General features: G+C 41.1%; 1 protein-coding gene across 4 annotated transcripts in view; it reads left to right on the top strand.

Annotated features, from left to right (window-relative positions):
• The first annotated feature begins 7,538 nt into the window (after positions 1–7,538).
• Positions 7,539–23,005, top strand: part of SRPK2 (SRSF protein kinase 2) — a 151,045-nt gene continuing 135,578 nt past the window's right edge. For 2 of the 4 annotated variants that reach the window (XM_086746292.1, XM_086746256.1), the window contains exons 1-2: positions 7,539–7,661; positions 7,747–7,831. In XM_086746292.1, coding sequence (XP_086602418.1) covers positions 7,646–7,661; positions 7,747–7,831 — 101 coding nt within the window. In that variant the 5' untranslated portion in view covers positions 7,539–7,645. Of the gene's footprint in view, positions 7,662–7,746; positions 7,832–23,005 lie in introns of those variants that run through there. The other 2 variants (XM_086746283.1, XM_086746274.1) reach the window with 2 other exon arrangements.

Raw genomic sequence — 23,005 nt, 5'->3', positions numbered from 1 at the left:
GAACAACTGGAAAGTTAGAATACACAAGTTACAAAATCGAGTATAGTTTCTTGAGTTGCTCTTTCCCCTCATGTCCAATAAGCTGCAGCCTGTACATCTTTACCAGGCTGTGTGATATACAGGGGACATATATTTCACATAATCAGGTTGTTCAGCTGCCTAAGCAATTCCAGATTTTACAGGGTAAGAGCCAACCATAAACTCCTGAAATGGAAGGCCACCTGGACAGATGTACTTCTTTTACATGAGTACCAGTCTGGCTCTTGAGAAAAGGAGAATACCATGCTGGCAATGCAGATTTCCATTACAATTGAGATTATTGTTAATTTCACTGCAAAGAAGATTTTTGCATATTTTTCTTATTTGCAGGTCTTATTTGCAGGTAGGTTCCCAGTACTATTTCATATGGTACTTTAGTTTGTAGAAGAGTTCTTGATCTTGAACTATGTATTATTCTGGGAAAAGGAAGAGACAAGGAGCCTTACTCAAAATTTTGATCAGGGCAGACAAAGATGCTATAATCAGAACAGTATTAGATAAATTGGTATGTGGACAAAACCATTGACAACATCACATTTCCACATGGATTTCAACTACAATTCAAAGAAAGAGGCAGAAAAGGCACACTCTGTTCTCCTGGATTTTCAGTGATGAGAGGCATGCTGTGAGTGTATGCGCTGGATTTAGTAGTGTATTGAGTTCACAAGATCATTTCTTGCTTCTGTCCCCATAGAACTGGTACAGTGCATTCAGAAATGGTTCAGCGCATTGTTCCATTAGATGCAAATGGTGCTGAGCACGTTGGTAAACAAATAAATTCGGATGTATCCTACCATCAACTAATCAGATGTCCATTCTATTACCATTTTGCAACTGGTTCTCACGTTCTGCTTTTTCTGCTGTTTTCTGCAATTGTGATCTTACTTTAACAATAATGCATACGTTAGGACAGAGGAAGAGATTTTAGGAAATGGACTTATATGCCTATTGTAACTAGAGTTTGAAGGGAATAAAAGCTCTTATTTTCAAAACAGGTTAAAGTCAGGTATTGGGACAAAGAATTCCTCACTAGGAATTGAAATAGCCATAATTTTTTTTTTTTTTTTTTTTGCACTTAAGTTAAGCATAAGTGAAGCTTTGTGCTTAATCCCTCTCTGTATCAGGGCAGCCCAGCTAGTAAAGTACTGAGTGCTCTGGAAGGTCAGTAAAAATCTTGATACTTAGAAGTTACTGTAAATAGATGGACATATCGTGAGAATGCAGTTTTATATTGTAATAATTTTAAAGGGCTGGCTTCAGTAAATACTGCAATGAAGACATACTCTTTGGTAGCAATATTTACATTCTTAATGTTTATTATATTTTGCAGCTCTGAAGGCAAAAGCCTGTGAGTATTTCCTAGCAGTCATTTGTGTTACTGCAATGAATGACAAAGTGGGTGTAAAACATGATTAAATCAAACCCAAAAAAATCAAGCACACTGAATTCATTTCTAAGAAACAATGCACAAGGCCAAATTGCAATGGATTAATTCTCTGTGCTTTGAATGAATACAGCTGATTGTTTGTAATATTTTCACTGTTATTTGATGTCACACATCTTATACTAGGAACATGGGGAATTTCACGTGCCTAGAGGTGGATAATCAGCCTTTATTCAGTTCTTTGAAAGTAACAAAGTTCATTTATGAGTGTTCTTTGTGAAGGCTGGAAAGAAATACTGGTTGGCTAACAAGCCTAGCCAGTTATGCTTTTATTTTAATGATTAGCTGTAACATTTTCTGCTTTTACAAAATTTGTTTTGCTGGTTTATGTGGTATAGAGATATCCAATAGAATGAAACTGAATGGCTAGTTCACACCTGTTATGAACGAGGCTGCTGATGTCTTTGACTATTGAAGCTGGCTGACATTTCACTTTGTAAGATCCAGTTACTGTTAACTTTGTAAAAGTTTAATCATATGGGATGAAATATCCCATGCTGAGTAATGAAATAATTCATACTTTTAAAAGACTGTTGTTTTGATCATATTAAAAGAATCCTGAGATACTTCTTGGAAATGCCCCTCTAACACAGTAGTCCCTTGGATCCAGTGTGTAGCCAAGACTAATTCAGCAAAAGTGGTGCTGTTCTGTGCCTTAATGGGAAACAATAGTGTACCGGTAACCGTAGCTGCTAACGTATGTTGCCTGTGTAACTGAGCCACTGTTTACCAGATGGTTACTTCCTACAAAACTGGACAAGCTTACTGTGCTGTGGAGATGAAGTTCTTGAACTGTACCTAGACAAACCAGTTCGGCCAGTGCTTCTCTACTGGCCATTCCACTAACAGAAGTTTATTTCAGAATGCATTGTAACCAGAAAGTTTGTACAGGAACATCGGTTCTTGCTGAGATATGGTAGGGTAATGGCTGTTAATTTCCCAGAAAGGTGTTGGCGAGGGCGTTGTAGCGATGTCACACTGAAGGATGTGTGAAGAAAGGAGATCTGGGGCACTACTGACATAACATGGCATCATCCTACTAGTCAGCTGGCGTCTGATTTTTCTGAAGGCTGTGAAAACATCTTGTATCAGTAAAAGTACAGGGAAGGTTGTGGAGAAGAAAGAGGCTTTATTCTTCAAGAGAAAATGAGTCAATAGCTTCCTCTTACATTAAGCTTGAGCTTAACAGTTTGTCCCTTGTTGTTTTCATTGTGACTATTGTTTATGAAGTCCAAGCCAAGAGAAAAGGAAACTGGGTAAGCCTGCATCTGATTTTTAATGGATTCTCATCTCATTGGTTGGCAATCTCTACCTTCAAGTAGGAAGCTGAGATTTCATAGAAAGAGGCCTTAATATCAAAGATGTGCCTTTGCAATCCCTATGAAAATCTTCTCAAATTTGGACAAATTATGAGATGTTGTAGAACAGCATTTTACACATGTTGGATAGAGATATGTTAGAGTTTAATACTTAAGTCTCAAAATATTGCATGCTCACTTAGCAGATAAATCTCTCACGCATGACCAGACTGCGTAGCTGCCATTCAGAAAGAAAGAGTAGGCATGAGTCCAAACTACCACTGCATCACTGCTGAAGAACTTTCCCTGTAATTGCTCATGTTGTGTTTGATCAGGAAACTAAGAGCAGCAACTAATCTTTCGGTGATCCTCTCTTCCCTTGCTGACCTTTAATCAGCATGAAGGAAGAAACCATCCAATTTAAATAGAGAAAAAAAAAAAGGCAATAGATTGGAACAAGTTGATGATGAGGGAGGGTGAGATGAGAAGGGCAAGCTGGGGAAAGAGCTGGGAACCAGAGGAGAGGGGGCTAATGAGGAAATTTTAGACAAGGACCCAGGAAACTGGAGGAAGTTTAACTGAAGGAGTGTTTGGGGACCTGCTGGAAGTAATGGGGGAAGCTAGAATGAGTCATTCTGGAAATCTGGGTACTTCAACACTAGAAGAAATATTATTGTAAAAACATTGCTACAGCCTGGTTTAATCTTATTTCAGATCTGAATTAAGTCATGCCAGTTCATGCCCTATTTTAGACTACGTACAGTATGTATCTGGGTTGATGTGGCTATTTCTAGGCATAGGTATGTCTTTAATTTAATGTCAAATTGGTGTTAAACTGGTCTGCGTTGTCCTTATATCTTTCTTCTTTTATTAGTAATCCCAATTAACTTGATAAACAAGAATTCTCTACCAATGTTAACTCTGTGCAGCTGGCATACACTGTACCATTTTATAGACGAAGAAAAATGAGTCAGGTGAATCATGTAATTTGCTTTAAGAAGAGCACAATGAATCAGTGAATGAGCCAGGAATCTAAATTCTGACCTCCTATTTTTTTCTGGAAATCCCAACTCATGCTTCCTGCTATTTTTTCTTATTACACTACTGAGATAACAAGCCTACTTTTCTTGTTTAACGTGTGCGTTGTTCCTATTAACGTTAGCTGGTTATACTCAAGCAGTGATGAGCCAACAGTTCTCCTGACTTTAAAAGCAAACCCAGCTTATTATTTACTGTTGCTTAATACTTCCTGTATTCCTTACTTCTGTAAGTTCGTTGTCTGTGTTGCTCAAAACCAAGCGGAGAATTGTCCTCTTTGCTTTGTTTACATACTAGAGGGAAAAAAAAAAAGTAGGTTGGTAGCCAGCACATTCTTTAAGTGAATAAGAGAACGACAGACTCATTGTCTGTATGCCTACACAAGTGTATCATACTTAAAGAAATGCAGAATGGGGGTGGGAACTGAAGGAACAAGAGGCAACCATGAAAGGCGAGAGGATGAGAAGGCTGGATGTGCATATTAATAAGAACTGTCCTTTAATTGGGAATTTCCTTTCACTACATTGTTCTTTTTCCTTTTTCTACCATCATTTTTTTTTCTTCCTCTGCCTTATGTGCTATGTCTCGTTTGTTCCATTCTGTGCAAGAGCAGCATGAAGTTGGCTCATATCCTCATTTCTGAGAAAGTGCAGTTCAGAGAGCATGCTACCACACAGTGGGAAAAAGCAGTGCTGAAAGGAACTGGAAGAGAAATCAAGGCAAAAGCTTCTAATATCCTTCTGCTGAAGGAAGAATTTTGAATTATTCTCAGAAAAATGACAATATCATGTTTACATGATTGCTGCTAGGTAACATTTTATTCTGCACAAATGTATTCCATTCACATCTGAAAAGTTAATGTCTTCTTGTGTAAGTGAGATATTTCAAAGCTAGGTGAACAGGAAACAAACCAAACATCTGTGGGGTGTCAGGTGACTGGTCCAAACTATATTATAAACAAGTAAAAATATAATTCCACAATTTGGTATTTTCTCCTTCATCTCCTCTGCTGTTGCCCCTCCTTTCTGAGTAAGTCATATCACCTAAATCTCATAGCTCCCTTTCCCAGAGTAAATGAGCTCTATGGTAATCCTTGTAATAAAACAGACACCTGTTCCTATATTACGTTCAAAGAGAGACAGCCAGAAACAGATACATTCTGACCCTGTCCACAGTTATTTATGTTGTGTACTGGTTTTACAAATGCCTTCTTTTGCTGTTTAGTCTGTCTTCTCTCTGGACTCATAATTTATTTTTAAAAAAGCGAAGTTACACACAATAAAACATATACTGAAATAAGAATAGAGAATTGCACTGAAATGAGTGGATTCAAATAAACATAATTCAAGATAGATCCATTCTTAACAACCACATATCTTGAATTATTTCTGTAATTTTTTAAATTTTCACTTATTGCTTGATTTCTCAGGAAGGGTATTAAACTCTCAAGAGTCTGAGAAATAAGGTGTTTTTTTTTTCTTTTTTGAAGTACCTCTAGCCCCTACTGACCTTAATTTACTCTCCAGTTAGTTAATTGCACATACATACATATAGAGTCTCAGTGATTTTTTTGCACTTCTGCATGAGCATCCTCTGGGTAGGGGCAGAGTGAGGAGGAAACAACAAAAACTAGTAAGAATTTAGTTCCAAAATATGTGCCCATTAGAATGGAAAGGAATTTGCTGCATAGCATACACCCACCTGGTCCTAACATAATTCCTTCTCAGTGCGCTAGCAGATTGTTCCCTCACCCCGATGATGTTGCTGACATTATGCTCATGAGGGAAATTCCTTTCTGACTCCAGATTTGACAAATTTTTAATCCTCTTGACGTAAGCAAAGCTCACTGTACTTATCTAAGACCCAGTTGTCCAATCAGTTCTACATATAGACCTCCTATTGAAGTAAACAGAATTGCACATGAGTAGCTGAAAAGGTGACTGGGACCTTGATATGGTTTCTGCTCTATAGCCATAGCTGCAAGTTTAACTTTAAGCCAGCAGCACCCCTGACAAAGAAAAAAACCCAGTCTCACCATTTTCTCCATCATCAGCTGCTTGTTTCCACCATTCTCTGTGCAGGCACAAGTATTCATGCAGGAGCACAATTGAACCAATGATGTTAAAATTAGCCTGGAAACAAAGGGTAAATATGTAATCTACTTTTTAACATTCAACTATTATTGATTTTCATGCATCTAAACTTTCTCAGCAGAAAGCTTTCAAAATTTCAGTACAGCATTCTGTTGCCTGACCTATCACACTGAACTATCACTAAAAGACTAACCACAACAAGGGAGACATGTTATTGAGGTTATATAAACAACATATCAACACAGCACCTTACCCAGTAGGAGTTTAGAATAGAAATGGTTTTTTCCTGTGTTCTTTAATGATGGAGGATGGGACACCAAAAACATGCACTGCAGTGTTTCATAAGAGCTATAGTTTAGGAACTTCACGGTCCTATTGTTTTCTATTCACTAGTCTCGTTAGTCAGACAAAAAAAAGTATTCTACATTGTGGTGGCTCCTCTTTGAGTTGTCTAGCTGTATCTTTCTCTTCCTGTCCCAATCCTAAGCTGCACTAAGCATAACTAGGGATTCAATTTTCTGTCTAGTTGAAATCTCAACGATCCAATTACTTAAGACCAGTGATTACTGCTAGTTCCCTTCACTCTCATAATACCTTAACCTCAGCTGCTTTTAGATCTTCATCCTTATGGATTCTTTGTCTTCCCATTTAGGGAGGGGGTTCTGCCTCAAAATTTAATGACTGTCCCCAGTTATCTCTCAATTACTGTGCCTTTGAACTCCAGTCCCACCTGAAGACAAGCCACACAAGCCTTACACTCATACTGGAGTTTTTGGTATGATCCCGATCAGCTTCTGCACCGGATGTAAGTTACAGATGAGACAAAATTTCAGTCATAATGCTGTCAAAAATTGAGCCATGCTTTGCACAGCACAAGTAAGAAGTGACAGGTTTCAACAGGTCATTAGTAGGTCAAATTTGAATAAAGCCTGGTATCATGCCCAACAAGACATCAGCAGCAGGAAGAAAACAATTGCCAAGAGTTGGCCATCACGGCAATCAACTAACTCAGTGAGACTCAGAATTAAGGACATCTGATTTCCCTGGATTTGTGTCATGAGGTTAATTGGTTCTGGCATCTCCCCCCACACAGGTCTGGGGACAAGCTGAAGCTGATCAGGCCCCGGCCGCTGCCCGGGAGGCAAATCGCCACCGCCACCTCCTCCGTTTCTCTCCTCCTCTCCTTCTCGCAGCTCCCTGCACTTTGGGGCCACAGGGTGGATCGCTTCGCTACCCTGACCGCAAACCGAGCCGGCTGGGGAGGGAAGCGGTGTTTAGCAAAATTAATTTCCAGTGGGTTCGACGGCCTGACGCAGCCCACCTCGGCGACAGCCCGATGACAGATGCGGACCTGTGGCAGGGGCAGGGGCAGGGGCAGCGGCGGCCCCTCTGCCCGCTCTATGACCTGGCGCTGAGGCGCGCAGCCGCGCCGCTCCGCGCCCCAGGTGCGTTCCCGCCGCACCCGCGCCTCCACCTGCCGCCGCCCCGCCCCCGCCTTTCCGGCGGCGGCCCCGCCGGCAGCGCCGCGCCTGCGCAGTTGGTGTCGGTGGCGCTGCGCGGGGCGGGCAGCGGGGGTGCCGCTGCTGCCGGCCGGTAGCCGGCGTGCGGTTGCGACTGGCGGGCGGCGGCGGGGCTGGGACCAGGACCAGCACCAGGGCCGGGGACAGGGACAAGGCCAAGGCCAGGCGAGCCAGGGAACGGCGCGCCCGCGGAGCAGCGTGCGGCGCGGGGCGATGAACTCTCGCAAAGGTACCGTGTTGTGCCGGGCGGGAGCGGGGAGCTGGGGGGGCTGCGCGACCGCAGCTGATGCCGGCTGTTCTCTTCTCCCCGGCAGTGCTGGCCCTGCAGGCCCGCAGGCGGCGGCCCAAGCAGTCCGCGGCGGCCGGCAGGAGGGACAAGCACCCGCCGCCCCACAAAAAGTGAGTACAGGGACCCCCGACCCGCCGGGACGGAGCCTCCGCCCCGGGACAGCATTGTTGTCTGTCCGTCCCTCAGCCTTTCCTCACCGTCGCCCCGTAACGCCTGTCAGGGCGGTCCCGCGGCCCGGCCCCTCTGCCCCCGCGCTGTCCCGGCCCCGCCGCTCGCTTTCACGGGGAAGCTCCCCCAGCGCCGGGACAGACGGCAGCTCCCCGGGCAGATCACCTCCCCTTCCCCCCCCCCACCCCGGCTCGCACCGCGCCGGGGCCGGACCCTCCCACGAGGGATGTCGCCACGTCCCCCCGGGGTCCGTCCCAAGCCCTGGCCCCGGGCTCAGCTCCTTTCGGGCAGGGCTTCTCTCCCTTTCCAGTGGAAACCCGCGCCGGGCACTCCGGCCTCGCCTTGTCTCTGGGGAATCCCATTTTGCCCAGGACCTGCAGAGACTTGGGCTTTGCAGCCCTCCTGCCCCTTCTGAATCACCTTCCCATTCTCTCGTCTTCGTGGTCTTCTTTCTCGCCTTGGTTCCTTTCTGGCGGCATTGTCCTTTCTGTAGGCAGTCCTTTTTCTTATCCTGCTAACAGCCTGATATACCCATCCTGCTGTCTGCCGCCTCGGTACCGTCGGATTATTTCCTGTTCCCAGATGTGTCTAATTGCCAGCAATGCTGACACCGGTATTTTTGTGTGTTTGTTTTTAAATCTCTGTTGATCTTGCAGAAATGGACAGAAGTCATGGTCTGTTTTTTTTTCCCCCGTCTTCTGCTAACCCTTCCTGTTCTTGTCACGTCTTTTCTCATTCTCCCATTACCTGTTTTCACTGAACCATGTAGGAACATTCTCTTGTCTCTATAGTGTTCCCACTTTAACTATTGTTTCCTAGGATAATATGGCTTTGGACTCCTCGCTATTTTATTTTTTCTCCTTGTAGGATTATGTGCTTCTCTCACTAACTTTTAATGTATTTTATTCAGTGAAACTTTATTGGTGACTCACTAAGTCACCAGTAGACTCTTGTCTCTGTTTTTGTTGCCTGGGGATTGAGTCTACCCACTTTGTTCTGACAGGAAAACATACATCCTGATATTCCCCATCCCCGTCTCCTCCTAATAGGCCAGTCTTTGGAAATAGAAAGCAAGGTGTTTTGGGTGGATGGATTTATATGTGATGGGGTAAAGATGTTGCTACATGCTATGGTAATTGACTCAAGGGGCAAGGCCTTTTTCTTTCTGATTTCTGTGTAAAGAAATAATAATACATCCCTGACCCTGGGATGGTTGTGGTGGTTTTTTTTTTTTTGCTTTTTTTTTTTAAGTTAGGATGAATGGGCTTTTTTCCCCTTTAAGATGGGTAAAAAAGATGTAGGTTGAAATGCTGGTGTAGTGGTTGTCAGGCTTTGACAGCTAACTTTTGTTCACATCCTGTTCTGCTACTGCTATTTCCTCCAGCATTGTATGAAGGCTGCGTTATGCTTTCAGTTGTGTGAATTTGGAATTACTGCAATGGAAACAAATTTTATGTGCAAGATATGTTGTCTGGTTGGATTGATTCTCTTGTTTCCAAAAACCTTTTGGAAAGTCAGTTTGTGAGATTACATGGTTTTGTTTTGCCGCTTTGAAAATAGAAATAGCTTAAATTTTATTGTAACTCTAGGTTCAGAATTGTTTTTGTAGTTTTCAGTGAGTCTTAACCACAAAGTTATTAATAAACTTATGTTCTACTTGGATGGTAACGGTGTTTAATACACTTCTTAGTGGGGCTGCCTTGGGATGTCTTGCTGAACGAGTTTGTGAAAAGTTTGCTTTCACAGACAGTTAGTAAGCACAAAACTGGTACTCTTTTCGTGTTTGCTGAAGAAACTGGCTAGTGTTAAATCAGGGTGCACAGTCAGTAGCTGGCCATTTGCCATACTGAGTCAGCATTTCCAGATGCAATGGCCCAATCTGTTCAGTTGCCTCGGGAAGCAGTGGTTTTGCTGCGGTAGAAAACAGCCATAATTTCTATTCTGCTACATATGTTTTCTTTTCTCTTCAAACCACTATTAAGCTATGGAGACCTTCTACTTTGTTTTATGCTTCTTTATGAAAGGGAAATTCCTTTAAAGTTTTTTAAGTGCCCTTGCATATGGCTAAATAGTTTAGGCCCTCAAAATAAAGTCAGCATTGGACGTTATTCCGGAAGACAATCTCAACAAAAGTATTTCTTGTGTTCTGTTCCTAGCCTTGCTTTAAATTCAGCTGCTACAACATATCTTAGTATGTTAGAGCTGTACGGTATCTGTGATGCACATCAAATGCACAGTAGCTGCAAATGAAAATGTTGATTTGAGGGGTGGAAATTCTGTACTGTAAGTTCCTGTAGTGAATTTGTTCACTACATGAAAATTGTGACTTGATTTTGAATCTGAAGCTGTTTTCTTTCTAACTGTGGTTCTTAGGAAGAGTCTTCTCTGCTGGGTCATAGCTTTATAGAGCAACTTCCATTGTTGCTGGTAACAATGTGCTTCAAAGGAACTGCAGGATTCCTCTTCTAGAATTGGCTAGGAGAGTTATATCGCCTTTGCAGCTTACTTGCAGGCTTTTGTTTGAAAAGTATTAAGATGATGACACAAGAAGAAGAAAAAATTACAGTGCTCTTTAATGCTGAATAGCTTTTTGTCTGTTATGACCTTAATTGCCATAGAAGGCTGCGAGCTCGATCCTGTAACTGCTCACTGTTGACCCCTTAAGTCAATGATGAGAACTGGTGGAGGTGAATCCATATTTTTTATGCCATAGGGTGGAAAAATAAGAAAGTAGAAGTGGCTCATGTTCTGAAGAGAAAGCGCTTTGTCTCAAATCAAGACTGTATCTAAAATTGCGTGTAATAATAAAACCTACTTGGCATGGCCTTACTTTCAATTCAGTCATCTAGGCTACTGAAAAAATAGTCATATCTCACTATTTTAAGATAACAGCACTTGATTTGGGTTATAACAGGCAGACTTAAATGCAGTGTGTACAAACTGCTCATGTATTTTTTGAGTTGGACAAAAGATTAATCAAAATGTTTAATTTGGGTCCTCTGTGAATGATTTCTCCTTAAAATGGAGATCTGCATTGAGAGAGGTCTGTGAAATAGCATTTTCTACAGATGTCCAGGTCTATCTTCAGAGATAAACTTGCTTACAGATATACAGACCTGTTTACTGTCCTTTAGTTAGCGCTAGCAGAGCCCGGTTATGTAAGAGATGGCCTCAGGTATGTCTACCTTTTGCATTCAGCAGAATCATAGGCTCTTCTTTGTATTCAGACTAATACTGGCTCCAACCGGAGCAAACTTCTATCTTGAATATTTTTATTTTGCTTTATTTGTAAGTGAATATGACAAAACCCAAGTGAATATTCAACCAGAGATTTGTCATCTTTAGCACATTTACTGTAAAACTATCCTTTATCCAAAGATAAAGGATAGAGTTTTGTACATTAAAAAAAAAATCCAGATAATGATGTGCAGGTGTATGGAGAGAGGATTAAGTGTGTTGAATACTTCAATACATAAATCCAGATACCAAGGCCGACTTTTCAAAATTCAGTTTTCTTGTGAAGTAGGTTTTTTGGTTTTGTCTTTAAGCAATACGTAACAGAACAGATAATAGAAACCATACGATACTGCTTTGTAGTCGTGAAGAGAATGTATGTTACATAACATGGGAAGTGCCAGATTTCTGTACTGTACACTTCCAGATGACTACTTGGACCCACAGGTATTGTACAGCTATTAAGGTTTTAGTTATATGACATTACTACGGAATCGTAAGTGTCTGAAAATCATTCACTACTTCTGTTTGTCAGTGTTTCTCTACCACAGTGTTTTTCAGCCTCTTTCAGTAACTCTTTGAGGAGAATAAAAATACTCATCTTGCACAGTGTTACATTGACTTTCAATTAGCATCATTTATTTTTTTGATTGCAGAAGCTTTGCGAACCCTTCCCAAGCTTTTTCATTAGCTTTTTGCAAGGGTGAGAGGGTGAGGGTGGAAGTGTGTATATGTGAAATGAGCTGCCTTTTTTTTTTTTTTTTCTTTTTTTTTCTTTTTTTTCCCCACCAGTGGTCTGAGGCCACAATATGTGGATATCCTAGAGGGGATATATATCCTGGGGTGGATCAGCTTAGGAAGTCCACTCAGTGTTGTTTTGGGTATTTACTCAAAATGGGATGCTGATGGGAGTTGCTACTCTGGTTTTCTTTCTTAATAGCCTTTTGTCATCTTGCTAAGAATGTTTAAATTGTAGCTTTGTCTTCCTATTTCTATTAAATTTTAAGATTTCATTAAGCTACCTCTACAGCAGGACTGTAACTTTCTATCTTGGCTATTTGCCCACTTAGTGTATTAGACTTCAGGTGCTTAATGTTTTGCCTTCGGTAAAGAGTACAATGTACAGAAAGATTCAACTGAAGAAACAAAGTGTATTTTAGTTGTCTAGATATAACAGTAAAAATTCTTTTGTAAAGAAGTAAATAATTGCATATATTGAGATTACAGAAATTTAATTTAAATAATGTGTTGTGACATGTTTGATTTTTTGAATGCTTGAGTCAGTCCAATGTCCACCTTTGTATTGTGATAATAAAACACATATCAAAGACTTTTTATGGGATCCAATGGAATCTAGAGTAAATTTCTGTGTAAAGTAGCACGTGTATTACAAAGTGTGTTCATCTTTCCATTTTGAACTCTGTGTCACATAGTAAGAAAACATCCTGCAGCTCTAGTAAACTTAATATCTGAAATGGAAATGGCTCCAGAATTTTTAATATTCTGTAGAGGCACACTTGCGGATTTATATAATGGAAGTAGTTACTGTCATGTGAATGTCAGGACATCTGTTATTAAAATATTGTCTGATCATACAAATTTGCTAAGATTCGTGCCTTTTTCATAGAACAGAATCTTAGAACAGTCCAGGTTGGAACTGACCTTGAAAATTCGTCTGGTCCAGCCTTTTGTGGGAAAGGCAGCCTAGATGAGGTTCTCTAGCACCTTATCCAACCGTGTCTTGAAAAGCTCCAGCATGGTGACTCTGCCATGTCCCGGGGGATGATGTTCCAGTGACTGATTGTTGTCACTGTAAAAAATTTTTTCTTGTATCAAGATGAAATCTGTCCCAGTGCAACTTGTACCTGTTGCCCCTTGTCCTTTCTGTGTGGCTTCTTCTGAAAAGAGAGACTCATCCTCTTTGTAGCCACCCTTCAAGTACTGGAATACAGTGATGAGGTCCCCTCTGAGCCTTCTCTTCTCCACGGAGAAGAGGCCTAACTCCTTCAGTCTTTCCTCAAAGGCTTCTCCAGTCCTTTGAACATGTTTGTGGCCCTCCTTTGCACCCTCTCCAGTCTGTCCATGTATTTTTTTGAATTGTGGGCATCAGAACTGTACTCCAGGTGTGACTTGAGAAGTGCTGAGTAGAGTGGGATGATTACATCTCTCTGTCTGCTAGTAATGCCCCTGTGGATGCAGCCCAGAATTGGATTTGCCTTCGTTGCTGCAGTGGTGTAGTGCTGACTTGTGTCCGGCTTTGTTGTCCGCCAGGACTTCCAAGTCCCTGTTAGCAAGACTGGTCCCCAGCCATGCACATCCTAGACTGTGCTGGGCTCCTTGGTTATGTCAGATTTTGAACAGGCGATGAATAGAGATGCCATCCTGGGACCTTAATTTCTTTTGTCATAATTATATTTGGTGAAATAACATTGGGTTTAGTAAAACAGTTATTTTATTAAGGAAAGTACTCTGGTTCAGCAGTTTTGTTAAATAAGAGTGCCTTAGTGGGGGAGGTAAAATGGCTGCATTTTGTTTCGGGTCATAGTGAGAAAAGCTGCTGGGGTGTCACGTTTATGATGACTGGGTCACTTGTTCTGCAGTGCATTTTTATTTTTTTAACTCATTTATTTACTGTAACTATAGGATGGTAATAAATTTTGTGGACAAGATCTGGACATGGATTTTGAAATACAAGCATCTCTCTCTTCCTTTTATTCTCAAGATGATGACAAACTGTAGAAGCTATCAACCTTTTTTTTTCTTTAAAAACAAAACCAAAACAACCCTACCATTTGAAGATGTATATGACAGTGTTTACTGAATAAATAAGAATGTCATACTGTATAACAAATGTAATTCTGTTTGATAAAGATTGGACAAAATCATGTTATTTTTAGTTTTGAACAACTTCACTGAATTCCCACACATTAACATGAAGGAAATAATTCCTTTTTGACTTGGCTTCTCGATGGTGTCCTAAATGTGGTTTGTGACCATTTCAATGATTTAGTGTGTGTGGGAAAAAAGGTTGGAAGGCATGCACAAAATCCTTTATGGTTGCCATAGATTATGTAGACGCAGGGCAAAAGTAAAACCCGGAGAGAAACCTCTTCTCATGACTATGCTAAATATTCAGCTTTTTGATTGCTGCCTTACGGCATGAATCTTCTTAGATAAATTTTGTGTTCAATCTCTGGTGTTTTCTGGAGCAGTAAGAGTTGCAGAAGAAATGTATCTAGCTAAGCTGGAGATTCCGTTAAACAGAAATATGGGACAATGAGAACATTGTATCAGGATATGGTATCATATTAAACTCTCACCATTTCCTCATTTAGAGGAGAACTGCTGGTCCTGTTGAGGAACAGACACAAGACATTTGTTTTATTAATTTACTCTTAAGGGGACACAAGGATTTTGTGTTTAAAAGCAGATTTTTGTTGTAAATTCAAGTCATGTTTTTCAAGGATTGCAGTCTTTAAGGATTGTCATCTTTTCATCGAGAAAGTTAGTGGCAAAAGTTGGTGTGAACTACTTCCACATTCATGAGTGAACTGTAGGGCGGTAGTGGAAACTTCACATGCTTCTTGTAAGCATACCTGTACTTAGAGTGTTTCACTGCTTGCTGATCTGTTTGTCTTGTTAATGTCTGTAGTAAAAAGTAAATCTATATCTCTACTGAAAACTGTTTTCGTTTAGTCTCTGGCTCCGATTGCATAAGACAATGTGCTTTAGATAGTAAGCCTTATCTAGCTTCCTTTTTCCTGTCTTCTCATGTGAAAATGCTACTAGATATGCTATTGCGCATAGAAACATATCCACACACATATTTATACATAGTAGTGCATGTAGAAGTTAAAAATTATTTTAATCCCTATTCGAAGGAAGCCTGAATGGATGGGGAAACCTAGAAAGTTAATTGTTGTCCAGAAAATGACAGAAGTGTTTCAATGCTTCCTCAAGTGTGTTTGTTATGCTTAGACAATATAATAATTTTTTTTTTTTATTGTGACAACTAAGTTGTTTTTCTTAAAAGCAGCATCTATTAGGTAGTTGCTATGCCCATGGGTGTTTGCTGAATGGATTCCGTTCCCTGATCAAAGGCTAGAGGTCCACCTCTTGGGCTTCCTGTGTGAGAGCGACCATGGACTCTCACAGCCTGAGGTGGTCTTGTATCTGCCCCTCGATTGTAATGTGTGCAAGGTTGTTGGTTGCTTTTTCTTTTTTTTTTGTTCTTGGGATGATTTACTGAAAAAATGCTAATTTTTTTCAAAGCTTTTAAAAAGGAGAACTAGGAAGGATTCAGAAGGATAGCACCCAAAGTTATGCCAATATCTAATGAAAGCGAATGAGATGACCTCAGTTCTCTACAGAAGAAAGGAACCAGGACTGTTAAAAATGAAAACATAACTATATAGCAGTTGTATTAATAATTATTGCCTTTTTTAACTTATTACTACTATTGTAATTCTGTCCAACTATTAGCTTTGTAATTTAACCTATATTTTAATAATCAGTAACTAATTCTGTGCTAATTGCCTATGGGGACTTTTGTGAACAGGCCCTATTTTGCTAGGCTGTTTTTAAATAAAAAAAAAAAAATTAAAAAATATTTGAAGGAACAAAAAATTGTCTTTCTATATGTCTCTACAATTCCCAATATTCATACCTTAAAATACTGTTGGTCTCAGCCTTCATATGTTTGAAGTGATTACCCTTGCTTATTGGTTTCCCTACTGACACTTTTTTTTTTTTTTAAGACCCTTACCCTTGTTTTCTCATTTTTCACTTTTAATTTGTTGACAGTTATAGCACGTTGTAAGATGAGATGGTTCTAAAGTTGGCAGAGCTTTGGTAGTGGTCTTCCTCCTGTGCCCCGCTTTCTACCCCAGTAATATGCCTTTTTGGATGAGCTCCGCTTTTGGGAACTGTTGTGTTTGAATGGATCTCTGACAGTATGCAGAAGGTATGTGGAGAAATGACTGGAAAGATAAGCATAGTATGATAAAGCACATGTTATAGCGCAGAATTGCAGCAATCTGTATTTGTTTGAGCCTAAGATAACTGTAGAAAAAGTTTTTTTATATTTAACAGAAGACGTTAGAAACAAGCTTTATGGCTGAAAAACATGGTCTACTGAGTTTCAAAGTAAACCCCTGTAAAGGTAGTATCTTTTTTTTTTTTTTTTTTGCATTACATGTATACTGTTTTTAATTTAGCCTACATATTTGGAAATCATGTGACTAAAACAGTGCATATTACTAAATATCACATAGTCTGGTTTTGTCCAGCAAAGCAGTTGTTAGACTTTTGACTTCTATATCAAGGTCGTGCACAATAAAGTAGTGTTCTGCTACGGAGTCTCTTTGAGTGTCGGTGCTAAAGGAATCTTATCTTGAAATTGTTGGTTAAAGGCAAACCGCAGAATAGACTCTGGTGAAAGAATGCTTCTCGACAGTATTGATGCCTTACTGTTTTTTCCTCAACTGAAGTTAGTCCATTGGAAGTCAATAATTTAAATGTAGGAGACTAAACTAATCAAGGGCTTCAGTTGCCTTGAGCTATTTTCAGTGCTTAGTTTGCAGTTTTCTAAAATGGAAGGGAGAATTCCGTAGTTAGAGATCAATTATATTTTCCTATCTCTGAGGAAAAAATGTAGTATCTCTATTGCAGAGGTAAAGGTCAGAGCTGTCTGGGTACAATATCTGTACCTTAAATTCTGATATTAAAATAAACTTTATTAATTTTCAAACTATACTAAAATTATACTGTTCTTGTAATCATGGCTCTAAAGAAAATTCTCTCTTGGGATGTATTTTTTTTAAACTTTCCTTTTTTTTTCCCCTTCACATTGATCTGTTTCCTCTAGTCTCCTCTCTCATCCCGGTAATTTCTCTGTTTAATAGTTGTGCTTGTCTCCCACTCACTACCCTCCTGCTGTTGCTCACCTAGATGTGATGTTATTTCGTCTTTATAGACTGAGACATATATTTTTGTATAAAATCATTATAGAAGAGATTCTTAGGTAGTTGCATGAAGCCTGGAGACGGGTATGATGGAAGTACTGCTTCTGTGACTGGTTGCTGTAAGTGGAGCAAATGCATAACTGAGCTTTATCTTCAAGAGAGGAGGTACAGTCAGTAGAGCAGGGTGACTCCTCCCTCTTCCAGAGTGCTTAGGAAAGAAACAACTCCAAATTACTTTTCAGGATCTTCAGGAGGTTGGGCTTTGGTTGGGATTCGTCCTGCTGAGCAGTGGGCAGTTGTGCGGCCTGGTCCTGCTCTGTTGTGCTATGCGGGGCTGTGGAAGCTTGTTGAGGCAGCTGGTTGTATTCCTGTCTGCTGCCGGAGTCTGACTACCCAGTGGTCACTTACCACCTTTGGTGAGGGACAGTTGGACAGTTTGAGATCATGCATCCTGTAGAAACAAAACAGTAGAACACTGAATCCTAGAAAAAAACAAGGCATAGGTGTCGTAGTTCAGCCCCGATCAGGACCAGACTACTCAGTCTCTCTCTCACTCCCCCCACCCTCCTAGAGAACAGGGAGAGAAAATATAAGAAAAACAGCTCGAGGTTTGAGATAAGGACAGGGAGAAATCCTTAAAGTTACCGTCACGGGCAAAACAGACTCGACTTGGGGAAAACTATTCATTTATTACTACAAACAGCAGGAAAATGAGACAGAGAACAAGATAACCTCCATCCACCCCTCCCTCTTCCCAAGCTTAACATTATCTCTACTACCTTCCCCTCCTGAGCAGCACAGGGGGGAAGAGGGAATGGGGGTTGCAGTCAGTTCATCACATGTTGTTTCACGCCACTGCTTCATAGTCGGGGGAAGAACTCCTCACATTCCTCCCCTGCTCCATCATGGGGTCCCTCCCACGGGCCACAGTCCTTTGTGGAACTGCTCCGGCGTGAGTCATCTCTTCCACGGGTGCAGTCCCTCCAGAACAGCTGTCCCAGCGGGCCCTCCACCGGCCACAGCCGCCTTCAGGCATCCACCTCCCCCGGTGTGGGGTCCTTCACAGGCTCCAGGTGGATCTCTGCTCCTCCGTGGACCTCCATGGGCTGCAGGGGGACAACCTGCTCCACCATGGTCGTCACCACAGGCTGCAGGGGAATCTTGGCCAGGAGCCGCATTACTCCTCCCCCTCCTTCTGAACTGACCTTGATGTCTGCAGCCGTTCCTCACAACAGGCTGGTAGATATCTCTCAGGATCTTTTTTACATCTTATTCCCTTCTCATCTCCTCTCCACTTCTTACAGCCAGGCCGGACCGAGTCGGGCCCAGTTGGCCGCCTGGCGAGAGGCCAGAGGGTGAGGCCTGCAAGGCCCATGAGGCCTGCGCCTCCCCCTCTGCGCCTCTGCCCCTGCTCAGCTTCTTCACATCTTCTCTCCTCTCTTTTTTTTTTTTTTTTTCTGTTTTCCCCTTCTTAAATATGTTATTACAGAGGCGTTATCATGGGACATTCTGCTACCAATCGGCTCGGCCTTGGCCAGCAGTGGGTCCGCCCTAGGCCTGGCCAAGTCCCCTGAACAAAGGGGAGCGACTTCTAGCAGTTTCCTACAGAAGCTACCACCTTAGGCCCCCCCTCACTAAGAAAACCACGACAATAGGTTATTAAAATCTAAGTAGAAAGTGGTTAAAGGAATGCCAGTAAGTGCAGCTGAAAGTAGGTAGCAAGACAACTTTATTTAAACCAGATTTTTAATGGCTATTTTAATGTTTGAAAGCTAATTATAAAATAAATTGTGCTTCTATATAAATCGTGGTTTATCTTTGTGCTTACGTTACATGGTTCACATCTTACCATCCCAAAAAACTGGAAATTGCTCAAAGAAGGAGGTAGTAAAGGTGATTGAGGATACTGGACAGCTTAATTTATGACTAGTGCTTTCCAGGTATGTAAAGATGGTTAAGGAGCATTTTGACATGCCTGAAAAATCATTACTGGTATGGAAAGGGAAGAACAAATAACTTGCCTTTTTTCATTACAAACCAATGGTATCCAAAGAGTGACTTTAATGCAAAGGAAGATACTTTTTTATACAGTACAAATGGTAGAATGTGACTTAGCAATATGTTGTAGAGGCCAAATTATAAATGGGTTTAAGAAGGATAAGACTGGACACTGGAACCATCAGTAGTTTTTAAGTGTACTACTGTCGATGCAATTTGACTTTCCAAGCTGGTGTTTGCTTGAAGCCCTGTCACGTCATATAGAGTGATCCGCTTGTATACTCGTCTCTAAACATATATTTCTGGCACCTAGTGGTATAATACTGGCCTAGTATTTTATCTAAATTAGTGTGGCAGTTCTTAAATTTTTTTAAGGCTACCTCAGTAGATCATTTGCAACATCTGATAAGATCTGTGAGCCTGGATCCAAATGGGGCTTGAGTGAGGAGGGCCACGAAGATGATAAAAGGGCTGGAGCACCTCTCTTATGAGGACAGGCTGAGAGAGTTGGGGCTGTTCAGCCTGGAGAAGAGGAGGCTCCGGGGAAACCTGATAGCGGTCTTCCAGTACCTCAAGGGGGCCTACAAGAAAGATGGGGAAAGGCTGTTCAGTAGGGCCTGTTGCGATAGGACGAGAGGTAATGGTTTTAAAATAGAGGGGGGTAGATTTAGATTAGAAATTAGGAAAAAATTTTTTACAATGCGACTTACAGAACACTGGAACAGGTTGTCCAGAAAGGTGGTGGAGGCCCCATCCCTGGAAACGTTCAAGGCCAGGCTGGATGAGGCTCTGAGCAACCTGATCTAGTTGGGGATGTCCCTGCTCCTTGCAGGGGGGGTTGGACTAGATGACCTTTGAAGGTCCCTTCCAACCCTAACCATTCTATGATTCTATGATCTAATGTGTGGCACTCCTGTACCTGGCTCTAGGAGCTGTGAAACTGGAGTTCGCTACTAAATCCGAGTCTACAGTGAATCAGTAGGGGTATGTGTTTGAGAAGAGCTTCCAGACGCTCAGTGATGAAGGTGTAGGGAGGCATGCCAAGGAGTGCGAAATACTGAAGGAATGGGCACGCCTGAAGTGCTGCTTTTCCTGCAGACTTTGATGCCATCTGCAGGTCTGAGTTTGATGCCAAAATGAGCCTGGGATTTAAAGTTGTGAATCTAAGAATTTGGGTTATTTCCTTTGTTGTTATGAGCAACCAGCTTTGTTTTAAAGCTTCAGTTCTCATGCTTATGTAGTGGCTCAGTAATTCACTCACTCACTTGTGAAATGAGTTAGATGCCTGAGGAATTTCAAGCTTATTTCAACCTGCCACATGCAAGTTTCAACATCAAGATTATAGGCTGTGCTAGGCTTGGGTGTGTAAGGGACAGCCAGTAGCTTTACGTCTCTTCTGTGGAGTAGTCAGGAGCAACAGACTGATGGAGTTGGAAGACAAGTGGCTAAAAGGGAAGCATTGCTATCAAGTTTCACTGATACACAGGTGTCAGCGTACTGGTTGACTGCTGCCAGGTAACTCTGAGTTACCAGCCACATGTGGTGATTTGGTCAGAATGAGGCTGTTTGGGTGATTAAAATATTTTTTCTTTTTAGTATAGCAGTCACAGTTCAGCATTTTTATGAAAGAGGGAGCCATGAAGAGATCAAAGACTTAAACTTGCTTTCAAGTTCCCTTTCCTGGTGTCAGAAGGAACAGTATGACAGATCCCTGTTGCCAGGATCTATTCCCAGGTGAATGTTTTAATATTTTAGCAGTGTCAGGGAAACTTGGAAAAGGCCAGGAGCTTCATGATACTATTGTGAGTTCTAGCTCAAAAGAATAAGAATAATCTTTACTGGATAATAGTGTCCGAAAAAAAAAATTGTTTTGTTTTCTTTCTTTTTTTTTTTTTTTTTTTTTAAAGGTAGTCTGTTGCTTGGGGCAACCTGTTTTGTATATTAGTAACACAGTGTGCCAGCACATGTTGGTGTCCAAGTTTCATGATACTGGCCCTAGACATTTAATCAAATTCTGCTCAAATGCTATTAGATCATTGCCTCTGTTTTTTATGTCAATTAGATAGGGTTGGTTTTTTTTGTGGTTGTTGTCCAGAAATGTTTGCTATATAGCAACTTGTAAATCTTGGATTATATCAATGGTGTTGAGAAGATGACACACAGTGGTGGGGTTTTTGTTCGGTGTTTTTTTTGTTTTTTGGTAGTTGCTTTCAGCACTGTGCATTTTATAGAGTCCGTCTTTAATCAGCGATGAGAAGTCCTGGGAACTGGGAGCTTTGTGATGAAGTCAGTGTCGCTGTTATGGGCAGACAGTCTGGGCACACCTGCCGGTGAAGGCTCTTGGAGAAGCTGGTATGAAAACACAATGTGTGAATCTCAAGTCGACTTAAAATGTGAGATGGAGCTATAAAGAAATAGACTGAGACTACCACTATATTTTAGATCACCAGATACCTGTTAGATAACTATTCTAGTCTTTAGCATGCATCAGTTACATTTTAAACATTACATCCTCACTGCTAATCCAAGTTGTTCAGTAAATGCACCATCTAGAAACTAGGTCAAAACTGTTTATTCAGCAGACAATACCTATTTTTCCCCAGTTGTCTAAAATGAGTATTGTTGAGAATTTATTAGTTTATCTATAAATGTTGCAACAAAAGTGGCAAAATTTCTGTGTGTTCTATAGGAAACATGGTGCAGAAAAATCACATTTTCTCCTGTTCTTATTATTGAGAAATAAAATAACTGTATTCTCTAATGTTTATTTCTGAAGACAGAAAAATCTGGTTTGTGTGATGAGAACATTTGTCTTGAGAATAAAGATGATGTGCTTTTAAAAGAATCATTTTGATCTAATTTTGTGTTTCCCCAATGGCTCTCGCTAGCTTATGTCTCACAGGGTGCCGTATCTTGTCCTAATTGTAGTATTGTGGAAACTTGAGATAAAAGTGTAAGTAGACCAGACTCCCTTCTCCGTCATAGTTACTAGTCTTAACCCTTGCTCTGCGCTTTGCCAGGCTGGTGGAAACAAAGTATTTTTAATAGCTGCAATTAAAAGGAGCATTAAAATAAACCACAACTGAATATGTATATTGAAGTGGACAGATTTATTCTGAGACTTTTGCTGTTTTCGTTATAGTTTTTTCCATGCATCAGTGCCTGGTGTGCAGAATGACTTCATAGATCACTGGTGATTAACTGAGAATGTAGTTTGGATAGTAGGATTGGCAAAGATCAATGGATTTAATTTATTTTGAGGATAATATTTCATCCAACCAAATGCTTTGTTTTAATTTTCATTGGTTGTTTGAAATAAACACCTCTTTATGGAAAGCTTATCTGTCTCAGGAGGGTCCATAGGAGAGAATATGACAATCTAAGACTAATCAGTTGCGGTGGTAAGTCTAGTTTTAAGCCACACACTGCTGACCATTATGGCCAAAGGTAACAAGTTGTAAACTCAGTATGGTGTAACACTGCCAGGTGAATATGATAAAGAAATTGTGGTAATTTTGATCCATCATTCTTTCTGGTAAATTAGCTGTTCTCTCTCCCTGCTAGTCCACTTGAAGGCCTGACCAGCAGTTGCACATCTGACTTTTGGCTTTGCCACTTCTCTTTTGCCACTTTTTCAATGTCACAATCCTCAGATGCTGCTGACTTCCCTTGTAAGGCAGCCTTGAGCCTTCCATTTAATTTTGGTGCTTGCTCTGCTAGGATTTTTCTGTGTCTTCTGCCAGCTTCTCTGGCCTTGGATTAGCCACCATTGGTGCCTGTCATTGTAACGTGGCTGAGGGCTCAAAGATAAGGGTGGCAGAGCTGCCATGAGGTTGCAGGAAGACAAAAGAACATGGATTCTAGAAACAAACACCACACGAAATCAAAGCTCATTGCTTTGGAGTCAACAGGGATGCAGTT

Source organism: Chlamydotis macqueenii, chromosome 1 (genome assembly GCF_036417535.1).
Source record: "Chlamydotis macqueenii isolate bChlMac1 chromosome 1, bChlMac1.mat, whole genome shotgun sequence".
In the NCBI taxonomy this organism is placed as follows: Eukaryota; Metazoa; Chordata; class Aves; order Otidiformes; family Otididae; genus Chlamydotis; species Chlamydotis macqueenii.
The sequence above is the reverse complement of the archived record's forward strand: the minus strand, read 5'-3'. Positions and strand labels throughout refer to the sequence as shown.